Here is a 15,749-nt window from a genome sequence, read left to right on the forward strand (position 1 = left end):
AAGCAGTGGTATCAACGCAGAGTACTATAAAGTAATGTATGCGCGTATTCACTAGCACGAGCGTATCTTTGAATTCTTTATAATAGAATTCTGAGATTCTATTTTACATCTTTTAAAACTCATTCCTTGTGCAGAATTTACATTTTCATTGGTGCAACAAAATGCGAAATTTATTTAAATAGAATTATATTCAAGTGAGGTGGATATTGCATATTGTTGCGAATCGAATATAATCTTCAACTGTCAATTATCAACCGTTAATCATCAATCCATTCCCAGTTTTTGAATATTTTTAATTTGCAACTTTTTAACTTTAAAATCTTCTAATATCAAAAAATGCTATAACACACTAACTATAAACTTTTCATTGTCGTTTAGTCTAAATTCCTAATTCTTAACTGTAATCAACTACTTGATTTCTATAGAGAGATACCTACCTCCTTTTGCAACTCAAGATTATAACCATAAGTATTTTTCGACTGACTTCTTCCTTTTCTCAAAGGTCAAGGTCACGACGTGACATCGCGCCTTCACTGTAACAGCATACTTGGATGATGGCACGTTCACACATTCCAGTTACTGTCTACGTATCCCCGTTCGAGTATAGTTTGCTCATTTTTAATCAAATAGTTATCAATAGTATTCAGCTGAGAAGATTCAATTGAGGATGAGAGAAGAGAGAGTAGAGAGGAGAGAGAGAGAGAGAGGGGAGAGAAAGAGAAAGAGGTTTTCGAATTAATAACAATATAGAAATTAAATTAAAAAGAATAACAGTATGTGACTAGATGTCCTAATGACATGTAAAGAATTTAATTTTGTAAAATTAGTATTTGTGACTTATGAATTATTAACAACACTTGAAAAGGACCAAAATTATGGTCGAAACGTAGTGTTTTTTAATTAATAAAGGAACATCTGCAATTTAAGCCAGTTATTGGTCGAAAATAAGAATTTTATATATTTTTTATTTAAAAAGAATAAGTTACACGTAGAAGTAGAAGTAGTTACACGTATAGTACACAATATGTGCAAATTATAAATTATTAATAAATTTTAAATAATTTCAGGACATTTGTTCTTATTTTTATTAATATTTTTTTCAAGCTATATTTGAATGATTTAACAGGTAAACTGTTATTATATGTAACAGGTGAACTGTTACATATAAAATACGTTATACATATAAATATAATATATTGCAATAGTTACATTAATTAATTAATTATACAATAATTAATTAATTATATATAAACAATAGTAATTAATACATTAAAGTACTCATAAATTTTTATTAACATCCCCAATTAGTACATCAAAATTTTCCATTTATACTACATTATACGATTGATATTTTCACAGATATATATGTATATATGTATAAGTAGGTATATGTATATAAATTAACAGTCGCATCGTGCGCACGAGAAGATTATAGCAATCATTATATATATGTACATATAATCATACATTATACATAATCACACATTAATTTGTGACAAGATGAGGTGTCAACATTTCTAGTTCCGCGACATTTGTCGCAAAGACGAAAAATATTACAAATCAGAATATTCATTCGATGTTCCCGATATTGCATCCTTGGATGGCATTTACTTGACGCTGCCTTTCCCATATCCATTATCCTTCGCTCGCCGCCATTTCCGAGAATTTTTATGATCCTCAATTGCAGTCTGTCCCTCATCTTTCCACGAATTGTGTAGCACATCGGCGCTTGGCGTCACGTCGCATCGTCCTGTTGGATTTTTTTCTCGTATGTTTTGCATGTTCCGACTGCGAGAAGAACACAATAGCTGATGGCTGCAGATTTGCGGCAATGAACGCGCTTTCTATCATTTGCGCAAATAAAAGGATTTGAAAAATATATGTACATATATACATATATATATATATATATATATATATATATATATATATCGGCAACATTTTAATAATTGTGTGTGTCTCATAAAATCATAAAACATAACAATTATAGGCTTGAAAATTAAAAGAATTCACGGTAGCATCTTTTCGCGAGATATGTATCAGCACGTTGTTTTTATCGGTTGTGCAAATAGGTAAAATTAACTATCGGTGATCTTGAAAAAGCGCTTCGTAAAAATTGGAGGTTGAATTTGTTGTAAACATTCATCGAGATAGGACGAACAAATTGTCGATATATTATTGACAATACTAATTTATATGAAATATAAATGTTTAGTATCTCTGCTAATGTTTGGTATATATATTTGTGCTTTTGTTATAAAATGAAAAATAAAAGAGTTGCATTATCTTCCAACACACACATAACTTACAACAATTTACAATACATCGCCACCTAACTTATCTATGTTTGTAAATTATGACGCTTTTAAATATCGCAAACACTATAGCCATGTTATTCTCTATCTTTCCCCCTTTTCTCTTTCTCTCAACAAATTCAACCGCAGTACGGTTAAGGGTTGATTATAAAGCAACTGATGTAAGAAGCTACCTTCGTGTTATCATGTTTATTACGAACATAAACTAAATGTAATGAGTATCATAGACGCCTATTATCTTATGCATGACTGTTGTACGAAACTGCTTTTTGCATAAGTAGCTAATCCTACCCTCCCACGCGTCGAAATTTCCTTCTCGCTTCAGCGCCTTTCTTGCCGACCGTAGTGCATCGACGCTTGCCCTTTCTCGTTGCGGCGACTTTGATGGCCTGTGCATCGTGCTCGTTTTGTCTCTGTTACTCGGCCTCGTTTGCATATCTTTGGTCGCGTTTGGCGCGATTTTGAGCCGCGCGGCAAGCTGAATCGCTCTCTGTCTCTCTCTCTCTCTCTCGCGCGCACGCACGCACGCACACACACACACACACACACACACACACACACACAAAACACGCACGAACACAATCGCGCTCGCTCTCGTATACCCGCTCTCGCTCATCGCGGCGGCTCGACGCGGGACGCGGCACCTCTCGCTTTCACTCGCCGCGTGGTTATGCGAAGAGGAGGCTATCACGACGTTGTCCGCAACGAACCTCAGTATCCGCCGGAGAGTTGTCGGAGTTACGTGTAGCCTCCTGATGTTATTTACGCGACATCGCTGTACCAGTGCAACATCTAACAGAGAATAAGAGCTTGTGAGCCGCGAACGGAAAATTTTCCATCGAATTATATCTTCGTGCCACCGCGCCAAAAGAGAGCGCAAAAGACGAGAAAGAGAGAGAAAGAAAGAGACACCGTAGCGTGCGCGGGAAAAAGGCACGCGATTTTTAAAAGCGGAGACGCGCAGAAAACAAGTCGGAAAGTTGACAGAAATGGTGACAGTTAATTGGCTCAGGTAAGATTAAATTATTAAGTTGTCGAATTGTTTTCAAAAATGAAAGTATTCTCTTTGGAGTATAATTAATTATTTTAATTTGCATCGATTATTGTGCGAATTTTTGAACATTTTGCGATAAAAATACGTTTAATAAAAACTTATTATAGCTGCACATGTGGACAATTACAAAGTTATTTTGTTTTTAAAAAATGAAAGAAATAGGGTAGTGTTCTTTCACCGGAAGAGCGCAGACTAACATTAGAGTAGAGTCGAGGGTTCACGTTACATAGGAGATGATTAGTATGAGTTAACGCTTGTCAGGACGTTCCGGAGTAACACGTAAAAGTAACTTTCTCTAATAGTTAAACGGTACTTCTCCTTTTCTGTCACTCTCTTTCTCTCTCATATCATCCACTTGTTAGATGAATTAGAGAGCTTGTTAACTTCAACAAGTAAATTTCTTAATCAATTAATTCACATTGCTTCGATATTTGCAATAAACTTTAAAAAAGGAAGTTAAAAAGGAAAAAAAAAAGATTTAAGCAACATGTGGAAATAAAAAATAAATCCTCTTTTTCCCTTGCGCTCAAAAAAAGAATCAGTATAAGAAAAGCGAACAGAAGATAATACCCGCATATAATACGCAAGAAGCTTCAATCGTTTAAATGACAAAATAATATATGTAACTTTGTTTCATAATTTCTATTGAATATTTATTGATACTTCTGTTTAATCTTTCATTTATTACAGATAACGACTAGAAAATCTCTTTTTCATCCGACAAGTTTTCCTCGATTACTAATTTTCCAGTTAAACATTTATATTCAATATACGATTATATGCCACAATCATTCGCTTATTAATCTATGATAAACAATGAATTGTAATACAATCGTGTATCTTTTTTATTGATAAGAACCCGTTGAATATTCATCATTATTAATTCGAGGAGCATTACTTTACTAATATATTACATCTCATCATTCCGGGGAGAGGGAGGGGGAGGAGAAGAGAAATAAAAATTATACTTATAATTATATTAATATATAATGTTAATATTTTCGTTTATTAATTTATTATTTTTTATTATTAAATTTTGTGTTGTATGTATGTGTAAAAGGCTAAGAATATCACAATGTATTATATTTCTCTCATCAAAGTTTTATTAATTATGGCAAGGCATAAAAAACGGTTCAGTTAAGGTACAAACTCTATTCGAACGTATATCGAGAAGATACGAGTAGTGCAAGTCACCAATTAATCAGACGCGCTCGTCTTGTATCGTAAAATATTACCTCGCGTTCGACTAGTCTGACTAAAACGATTGCTATGGCTTTCACGATCTTTAGCATCTGAAAGATTTCAAGGATCCAAAATTTATGAGTTTTTAAAAAGTAGACAAAACCACTAATACTCGGAGATTTAAATGTTTAATTAATTGAAGATTTTGAAATTGGCATAATTAATTGTCGTCGTATTCTAAAGAAATAATAGTTTTGACATTCTCAGAAACCGGAGATCTCAGAATCCTAGAGTTCAAGCATCTAAATGTTACAATTTGAAAAGTTTTAGATATAAATATCGTAAATTAAAAAAATTCTCAAACGCCAGAATGCCATCTGCATTTGATGAAAATTGATGAAAAATACAGAATCTTTTTTCTTTTTCAAATTGGATTGACTTTTTATATTATTTGTATATCAAATATGTGATGGTAATTTTAACAATTGTGCTTAAACTAAAAATTTAATTTTGTATATTTATAGAAATTACAAAGAGTCAATCACAATGTAAGCTGGCTTACGTTAAACTAATAACGATAGTTAATTTGTGTAATTATTTGTGAACCGGATACAATGATTATAATTACAAATTTTTATCAGTATTGGCAATGAATTTCGGAGAACGCAGCCTTAATAGATTAAAAATAATTATATTTATATACAATATTTATGTACAAAATGATATTAAGTAAAAAATAAGCTTAATAAACGAAGTTTACATCAAGTAAAGAAACTTTTTTTAATCATGTAACGTCGGGGAAATTAAATATTAAGAATTTTATCTAAATATGGAAACTAGAAATTATTTGCTAAAATGTCTTTATATTTTATGGTGCAAAATTATATTTTCTATCGAATCGATTAAAGCCGATCTAAGATATATGATACGAGAAGTGGCTTTAAAAAATTATATTTTATTTATTCTAAAGAGGAAAATTATTAATTAAAATGTATAGTCTGTTATAATCAATTTATTATGATTAACATTTTTTCTATAATATTGTGGTATCGTACTTGGCGAATCGTATATAGTCGAGCATAATTAGACAGGATAAGTTATAGCCTGGCGGTAAATCTTTCAACCATATAATCACAAAATCGATGCTTTCATGCGTTGCTAGCAAATATGTGTTTAAATATCGCAAATCACGATATTCTCTACATTATTTCTATTGCAGAGATATGAATATATATATATATATATATATATATATATAAAAAGAATATTCTTACGTTTTTTTGTACTATAATTAAAAAAGATTAGATATTTCACGAAAGAATAGAGAGCGTTTTATTATATATTTTTGCTTTTAAAATAATGTTATTTAGAATATTTTATGTATGATAATATAATTTTATATATAATATTATATTTTATATATCATGTTTTATAAAAAAAAAAATATATATAATTTTTTCTCTTTTGAAATAATTTATATGTATAAAAATGTAACCGATTAAATAATAATAAAAAATATTTTATAGGGCAGAATGATGAAAGATTACAAAATTATTTTTTACAAGAAAGATGATTTCAAGATACTACATAGCTTGTTATCTTTAGAAGCGCGATATCGTTTTTTATCATAAAAGATCGTACATATTATTACAGATAGAAAGTTATAATCTCGCGCATTCGAGATCGTTATTATCGTTATTCTTATTGTAGCCGTAGCTATAAACATAACACTGTTATTACCATGCGGAATCTCGCGTGGTGACTAGTAATGACACTTCATTGCATAAATAGCATTAAGTACTATTTGCCACAAAGATCCATTCCTTGTGGTCAAGATAGAGGGAGCGAGGACTCTCTTTTACTGTATTGCTAGTATAAATCATGCTTTGCGGACTAACGTAAAATTTAGAAAAAGAATATGTTAGACATGCAAACTTACGTGTTAACGAGTACGTTAATGTTCCTCCTGGTAGCAAAGTTACTATTATATATACCAAGAGAGCAATAAGTCATATACATATTTTTTGCGAAAATGGAATGAGAAAGTATCGTGAAGATTATGAAACATAATCATTTTCTGATTATTTTTTTATTAAAATGTTTTGACTATAGTAAAAAGATTATTGAAAATAATTTGTATTGTTATAAATTACAAATATATTTTTTTAATCCAAATATAGTACTACATATACATATATTCATAAATTTAAAATTGATATATAAATTTTATTGGAATAAAAATGTATAGTAATAAAATACGGTAATTGTTTATTTAATTTATAAGTTTTGTTTATAAGCTTGATTTTTCATTTCATTATTTACAACATGAGCACGCGATACTATCGCTAAAAACTATACGGAGGTATGTCGTTTATATACATATATAAGCGTCACACGAGTTATGCACTTTCTCTCTCTCTTGTAACTACCGGTGATGAGAGTTCCTTACTCCCTCTCCACGCTACATTACAATCTTATCCATATATTTTCATATAGAATAAATCTCGCGAAAAAAAAGTTACGCAAGAAATATTGTTTGTTTGCACTAACATACTACTGCTCGATACATCCATTTTCTCATCTAGATTATCGGTATATATTAATCACAGAGATGTAATGCTCTAATATAACAACAAATTTACATAAAACGAGTATTTTTTTATGATCATATTTAAAAAAAAAAACATTTTTTATGAAGAAAAAGAAGGGTAATCGTTTTTGTATGCGCAATCATTTTTTTTTATAAATATTGTTTATAACTTCTTAAGAGCGGTCGGACCTAATTATGCCAACACTTCAACGTCTACGTAAATCATCATTTATGAATCATTTATTTGATCCTCGATAGGAACATTATCATAATCTGCAGTTTTTATTTCAATTCAGATATTCGCTTAGTTGGTAAAAATTCATAAAAATAAAATAACATTTTTTTGCATTAATTGCGTTAATCCAAAAATTCAATTTTGTAAATAATCGTCACCTTTTCGTCATCCTTACCCGGTAGAAGCGCGCATTTACGCAATCGCAGGCACTTGCAAAGTTCTTGATCAATCGGCAAGATGTAAGCGCGCATGGCTATACTTTCTAAAACACGAGGAAGAACCGACAGAAACGTGAGAGTACGAGATTCACTTTTCACCGATAACAGAATTTGTATTTCGTAGAAAGTAAAGCTCTGCGCATACGCGCGCCGAATATCGTCGTAAATAATCGACGTTTTATTATCGGTTCTCATTGCGCTTACGTACGGTTCCCGCTCAACGATCTCGCCATCATCCGCGTTTATAAATCGTATTTTCGTTGATCGGGATGAAAGTCCGCACCGTGTATGAATTTCGAAAGTTTCTCCGCCCGTTCCCGTATCGAAATTGTATACGGATATTTTTGCGACTGTAAAAAAGGCGCGGACATGTTTTATTAATTACCCAATGAGGCATTGTACGCCGATTATGAGATGAAAAATCAATTGAGGAATCGCAATGGCTCACTTTCACACACACACATATACACCCAAGCCTTCTCGGTGATCGATTATGATCGATCTTTTGAACCGTTCTATGCATAATTTCTTTTCTCAGCTTTTATTTATATGAATGCATAAATTACGAATATAATTAAAGATGTAACATCTATTGTAGCACTTGTAATATGTTTAGCACTTTTATACACATAAAATGAGTTAAAATGTATAATAAAATATAATAAAATAATATATCTTATCTATTATTTTATTAAAAGGAAATTACATTATTAAACATATATTGAAAAGAAATTTTACTTTATACGGAACAATTGTCTTACACATTAATATGAACATGTATGAACATGATTTGTTTATACATGCGACATCATTGATTTGAGGCAAGTAAAATTGAAAAGATGTAAACGCGAAGCCACGCATCTGATATATCGCTATTATAATATCATTGTTCTGCACAGGAGCAAGGGCAGCCTTTCTGTTGCATTAACCATTAACCTATCACGATCTGGGTTAAAAGTCATTTATCGTAAACGAATCATATTCTTGCACTGTCGACATTAAATCGACCATTAATCGACCTCTTGGAGCTCTTCAACCTATTGTGCTCGGAAACATTTCGTAACATTGTTAATCATAATAATTCTTTTTAAATATTTAATTGATATCAAGAGAGGTCGAATATTAATATTAAAATGATGAATATTTATATGTAAGGTTGTCGCTATAGAAACAAAAAATAAATTGAATGAACAACTACGTTTATAAAAATACATATAGCTATATTTTCTATCTTTTAAATTAATTTTTTTAAGTTTTTTAAGATTAGAGATTCGTAGGAAAATTTACACCGTTCAAATGTGTTCATGTTGCAGTGGAATTTATGTTAAAGATTTCTGCAAACACATTTGAAACTTTATGATTAACTTAACTGTCACTTGTGAAGATTAGAAAGTTTACTAGTTTCACAAAATCGTGACACTAATTTAATTTAAATATACGTAAATGTAATTAAAAATTAATTTACATCAATTGATAATTATAATCAATATTATAATATTACTAATTTAACAATTGAATATAATTCCATAAATAGTAATATATATATATTTCTTAAGGAAATATTTTCGGCGTGTTAAATCATATTGTTTATTAATTTTTTAAATTAAATAAATAAATAATTAACATCGACAATAATCAGTAATCAATAATATAATCTTAATTCTTTGCTGGCTTACTTTTCTTACAAAAGAAAAAAAGGGAAAATAAAGGAAAAAGAACTATTTCTATATAATTATGTTAGAATTGTGTTATGTAACTTACGATGTAAAACATAGTCTCTTGTTAAATTTGACTTTTCAGTGATCGTGATTCAAAAATTGAAAGTCATAGAAATGGTCTGTCCAATGTCAATTCTTTGGTATTATACTTAAAGTTTAAATATCGCCAATGATAATCTCGTGAAGGTTGCGCCTTCCACATTGCTAATATCTTATATATATCCGGCAAGACGTCAATATTATAACATTTGAACAAAATTAAACAAAGGAAACGCAGAAAATTTGCAAAAATTTAAATTATTGCACGCACAAGTTCCTATTGGAGATTTCGTAATTTCGGATTTGTTCTTTTTGTTGCGCAAACTGTGCTTTGTGACTTGTGGGAGATGCTGCGAACGTGCGGCGAACTGTATAACATTACAACATCTAAAATAAATTAAATTAAATCATATGAATGTCGCCAGCATCATGCAGAATATCGAAAATTATTATATGCATGAATGATATGTTACATTGTTGATATGTGAAAGCAATATTATATAATAATAAATAATAACATACATAAAAAGGCTATATATATATATATATATATACACACAAACTAATTATTAATTATTATTATAATCTTTTTATGAATGTTTCTATAACTTGAAGATTTTTTAAATTTCTAGATATATTTATATATACATATTATTTTTGTCGTGCAAAAGCGTTCATATCTTCTAGTTTTAACATGCAGGTGCGAGACCTCCGTTACATAGTTTAATCATTCGGCTAAATATCCGTCCGATATACAACTCGACGCGACGCAACTTTGACGCGAACTTTTCAACGTATTGCGAAGCGACAGAATTTATGCGTCGATCGCGCGCGATAACAAAGGAACGTAGTGAATCGCGATGAAGAAGGAGGCTGTCGCGGACTTTTGTGCGTATGGCAAATCATTAGATCATTGTTACGTTCGACCGATTGTCGCGGTGTATGCAGGCGAATGTAATCGCGAGTATAACGATGACATGACGATCGAGTCAAGGAGAGCGACTTTCTGTTTTACGATTTTCATTTTTTCCGATTCGTTAATTAAGCTTCCGGACGTAGCAGTATGTACGGAATTTTTATTTTGGATGCAGTATCTTATTTCTCTTTTCTTTTTTTACACGCAAATTAGTTTATCATTAATATTACAAATCTGTATAGTTATAGATTATTAAAATATATTAAGTTTTTTTAAAAGTATCTTTCAGAATTTGCACGCGCAGCTTTATCATTGTCATCTATTGTGTGAATACATCAATGAAAGTACAATTAAATCGAGAAATGTTTTCAAAATTATTATTTAACTTTATTTATATAAATATAGGAAAATCACACACACACACACACACATTGTGTTGTGATAATTGAATTACATTTTGCATTTTTGTATTTGCATGACATTTGCATTTCTGTCAATGAGTGTGCAATGAAGCTTGTAATAGAGCGGTGCATAAAAGGAACGGAATATGAAATAAATCTTCGATTTGTTTCATTAGTTTTGTAATAAGGAATAATTGTCACTTACTGGCATTTTAAAAGCGAAATTATTTTAGTGAATGATAATTGTTCTCGCAATCACTACGAAATTAATAAACCAAGATTTATGTCATATTTTTTTCTTTTTATCGTTTAATTTCATTTATTGTACATTCATTACAATCACTCACAAACGGAATATAGAAATCACTATTGCTAACGATTCGCACAAATAATCTTTCGTCAATATATCTCTTGTGATGATTAAATTAAATTGTAATAAAATGGAGAAGCCTGAAGAGAGAGAGAGGGGGGGGAGGAAGAAAGACAAAGTTAAAATGATAACGTTATTCGAATAAATTATATCGATGTTGTAAGATGAAAAAAATTCATTTCGGAATGTTCTCCGTGAGCGCTATCTCGATTTGCAAAACCATCACGTATTGATTGTTTAACAATTTTAATCGATCGAATCCTCAGTGCGCAATAAAGTCTCTATTGAAATGTCATATATATCGTCTCGTTAGCCGACAAAAACTGACAAAGTATTTTTTCTTTGCATTTGGCTCTTTATAAGCTTATTTTATCTTTTTTATTTTCTTTTAAATTTTCAAACCTTAATTTAAATATTTTTGGGATTAACATAATATAAAATGTATAGAATTTTAAAATTCTTTGTAAAAAATAAGCTTGCAAATTTCTTTTTTATTCTTCATAAATTATATCTTACTTTTTTGTGTAAATTATATTTATGTGTACACACACACACACACACGCGCGCGCGCGCGCGCACGATATTATGAATAGTAATATATAATATTTAATATGTAATAGTAACTGAATAGTGATATAAACAATGATTATAATAAAATAGTTATAATTTTATATTATTTTTTTAATAATAATATAATAAAAATTATAAATTATTATACATATATATGTGTGTGCGTGTGTGTATATATTGACAAATAAATACATATAATACATATTTACCACACAACATTTCTATAGACTAGTTTGAAAATCCAATTTTTGACTCGGATTCATCAAAATTATCTATTCTCAATTTTCAGATTTTGTTTTCGTTTAAAAAAGCGAAAACCTTTATGTACATTTAATTGAGTTTTGCATATTTTAATCAGATGAGTGTCATAATATATACTATCGTGATTTTATATTGTGTCATATAAGAGAGGTGATCTTCGATATCGTACAAGAACCGTATCATGTATTTGTACTAGCTAAGCAGCAGCTTCTTTTCTCATGGAGCAAATGTACCGCCAGAATGAATCTCTAGGCGAATGTCCTATAAGCACTTTCACTCGCTTACACTTCCTCGAGAATGTCGTTGTTATTCGTTACTTATCGTCTGGAGGAATTTAAAGTTATTATATTCATGCATGACAATCTGTTTCATTGTTTTACATTTACATATATACATTTTTTATTATATTGCAATATTAGTATTATTATAATATGTATTATTTAAAATATTATTTATAGAGAAAAAAATGTATATGTGCTTTCTTATTTCTTTTTCTTTATATATTATATTTTTGAGCACAGAAACGGTATATTTATGTAGAAGTAATTAAAATTGAAGGACTGTTATAGACTTGCTAACAATAAGTGAGATTGAATTTTGTTCGATGATACTCGAGCTATCGACACAACAGGTGTCCCTTGAAGCGATATTTTTCGGAGACTCGACCGCCACTGCCCGAGGCGCGAGATCTCGAGGACGCGTGTTCATATCGGATCCCCGAGAAAGATTTCTCCAGTTTCCGTTGACCCACTGACACTGAATTATCGCTGTGTGCGCACATGTGCTTCTTGTGCGCCACGTAGCGAGAAGCAGCTGTCTGTATCTGCTTTTATCTCGACAATCTCGTGTATCTTGTATACGATAATCCATTATTAGACACAAATAAGCCAAGTGCAATGACGATTTCACATAAAAAAATAAAAAAATAAATAAATCGAACAAATTTCAAAATATAAAAATGTTTTAATACTTTTTTTTCTGCATAGATTCAGTGAAATCAGGTTAATGTAACATTAAGTGCACATTAAAGTTTATTTAATTATCCTCAAAATTATATAACGATCGTTCATAAATAACTATCATTTATTAATATATAGTTTGCAGTTTTTATCAATACTATTCTGCTTACAAATTTTCGAGATATTTTATACATTTGTAAATAGTATAATGTGACAAACGTACGTTTCAAACAAGAAATAAAGTATTTGATATAGCCAGTGGCAGTGGCTACTCTCTCTTCGTTTTACACCGGCTTACAAGTTACAAGCACGCGGATACCGAAAGGAGGAAGCGTGCGCGAATAAGTATCTTAGCTTGGCATTCGGGAAACTCGAAGTGGTTCCTGGATGTCTATCTTGTGGTGTGATTTTGATTGGCCCGCAAATGCCCACCAGGCAGTAAAGGCACTAACATGTCCATTCACTTATTAGGTATATTATATTGTTGAAAGTGGCGAGCCAGCGATTCTCATCCGATCTCATCGTGTTTATACATGTAATATTTTTCTCGAGCTATATTTAAAAATCGTACACTCATACTTGTTGCTCTAAGGAACAGATAATATATTTTTAGAAAAAAATATACTATGTATTTTCAACATTAATGGATCGATAACAATTTATCGAACTTTTTTTTTTTTTTTTTTAAACTATATATATTTGAATAAAAGATTGAACATTTTCTGTATATATGTAAATATCTGATATCTTTTGTACATATTGTTTAGATTTTATATTTTAAATTATTAAATTTCATATTCACAAATATTTCATTGAAAATCTTAAGTAAATTAATTATTATTATACCGCTATCTTAAAGACACAAATTGATCTTAAATGCATACATTTTTTTTGTATATTTGATGAATATAAATAATATCACAATTATTTACATTTACGATTAGGGATCATAGAGACCTTATTACATGTTGTTCGATTTTTACTTCTATGAAATGTATATGATTAATGGAGATCACTTTGAGATTACATTAGATACGTTGTCGTATTTTTTATTTTAGTTCCTATATGTATGAAATGTATGAAATGTATGATTAATTGAAGCAATCTGGAGTCGTATAAAAGTAAAAACATAAGATCGAGACCGGAATTAAAGACCGGTCACAAAGCGAGTAAGCGGATTCCCGCGTTCGAAACGTCTTTTTTTTCTCTTTTATCTCTCTCAGAGAAAGTACACGACTACTCGGAAGTATTTATAATGTCATACGTCGAAATTTTCGAAAATTTATTTGACAATTTCAATGTTTATGCTCATATTTTTTTTACCGTTTAATCGAAATAATCCATTAGACGAGAATATTGTCATTATAATTATTTTATTAATAAAAAAAGTATAATAATCTTGCTATAAAATAAAAAATAATTATTTTTAAAAAATAAAATTGTTTTGTGAATTTTCAATTTTACATTAGCCTTTACAATTATATAGTTTAATAAAAAAATCTTTTTATTTTCAAATCCAAGAAAGAGAGAATAATCATTCCTTGTAGGTTTTTTTATGTTGAATATAATTTTTTTTCTCTTTAAAATGTTGTATTACATCACAATTTTAAATGAACTTGAAGTTAAAGTAGTATAAAAATGATATTTTTTTCATTACACGTGTTTCCATATTTTCAATAATATCATTACATATTCAGTTACATTATTTAAGTGGAAAATGTAATTTTAATAAGATTCTTTTATTTTTATTTATAATATATTACCCAATAAAATATATCTTATTTATATAATTCTTAATCGATTACATGCAAAATATACTCTATTAATTATGTTTCATGGTATAGATTCGTCAGAATTGCATAATATGCAATGTTATGAGTGAAGCAAATAATTGTCTTAATTAATTTAAATTATACTTTATATCACTATGAATCTATTCTTTCCGGATTGATAATTATGTAGACTAATAGTACAGGTACATCTACAATATTTACGCGCATTTTATATTTTAATATCTTTTTAGAAAGTTGAATTAATTTATTAATTGCAAGCTTATAATATCTAATTTAAACTTAATGATATTCTTTTTAACGTGAATTTCAATAATGTGTATTTTGATGTCATGTTTAGAAGATGTTTTAGTCTCTTTCTCTCTCCCCCCCCTCTCTCTCTCTCTCTCAAAAGATATTTGTACATTATTTTATTTTGTTGTATTAGTTAACAATCACACACATCCTTTATTTTTATAAATTAGAATGAAATAAAGAGACGATGCGATTTTATTTTGGTTTCAGAAGCAGCCTGGTACTGCTGAGCATCGTGATACCAGCAATATTGTCCACAGTTAATCAATTCGACATTTCCGGTAAGCGCATCCAATACAAAAACACTTTTGCACACACACAATATATACATTACTTTTCCATTTTGTGCGTCTCTTTTAGTGAGATGACATTAATTTTTTGCGATTTGATTTCGCCAGGAATTTATCAGTCAGTGATGTCTACGTAATGTTTTTAATTCATTTCAATACCTTCATAAATCAATTTATATTGTTAAGGTGATGCTGGAGTGACGGCCGAACTCCGATAGGTTAGCACCACACATATCCAAACATATACACGTATACACATATACACACGATAGGTTAGCACCACACATATCCAAACATATGCACGTATACGCATATACACACACATATGCGTGAAAATGTTTTTAATATATAACTTTTTTATTAGACTTGCAATCTCACTTTTTATTGTTTACTAATATTTCTTCATGTTAACCCTATCGCGTATACTATATTTTATGCACAGATAAACTGCAGAACTATTTTTATTAAATAAGTATTGTTACGAGCTGACATGAAAGAAGCCGATAACAAAACTGTAATTTTTGATTTTTATATGATTTATATATGG

At 29.9% G+C, this 15,749-nt stretch overlaps 1 protein-coding gene across 2 annotated transcripts in view; it reads left to right on the plus strand.

Annotated features, from left to right (window-relative positions):
- The window catches only part of LOC145933136 (uncharacterized), a 51,630-nt gene that overhangs the window by 19,080 nt on the left and 16,801 nt on the right, over positions 1-15,749 (plus strand). Inside the window, exons 1-2 of one of the 2 annotated variants that reach the window (XM_083032651.1) lie at positions 2,992-3,327; positions 15,123-15,193. In XM_083032651.1, coding sequence (XP_082888777.1) covers positions 3,305-3,327; positions 15,123-15,193 — 94 coding nt within the window. In that variant the 5' untranslated portion in view covers positions 2,992-3,304. Of the gene's footprint in view, positions 1-2,991; positions 3,328-15,122; positions 15,194-15,749 lie in introns of those variants that run through there. The other variant, XM_083032650.1, reaches the window with a different exon arrangement.

The sequence above is a fragment of the Prenolepis imparis genome, unplaced genomic scaffold (genome assembly GCF_030444845.1).
Source record: "Prenolepis imparis isolate NDT839.2.m4 unplaced genomic scaffold, iyPreImpa1.0 SCAF_2, whole genome shotgun sequence".
NCBI classification, from domain to species: domain Eukaryota; kingdom Metazoa; phylum Arthropoda; class Insecta; order Hymenoptera; family Formicidae; genus Prenolepis; species Prenolepis imparis.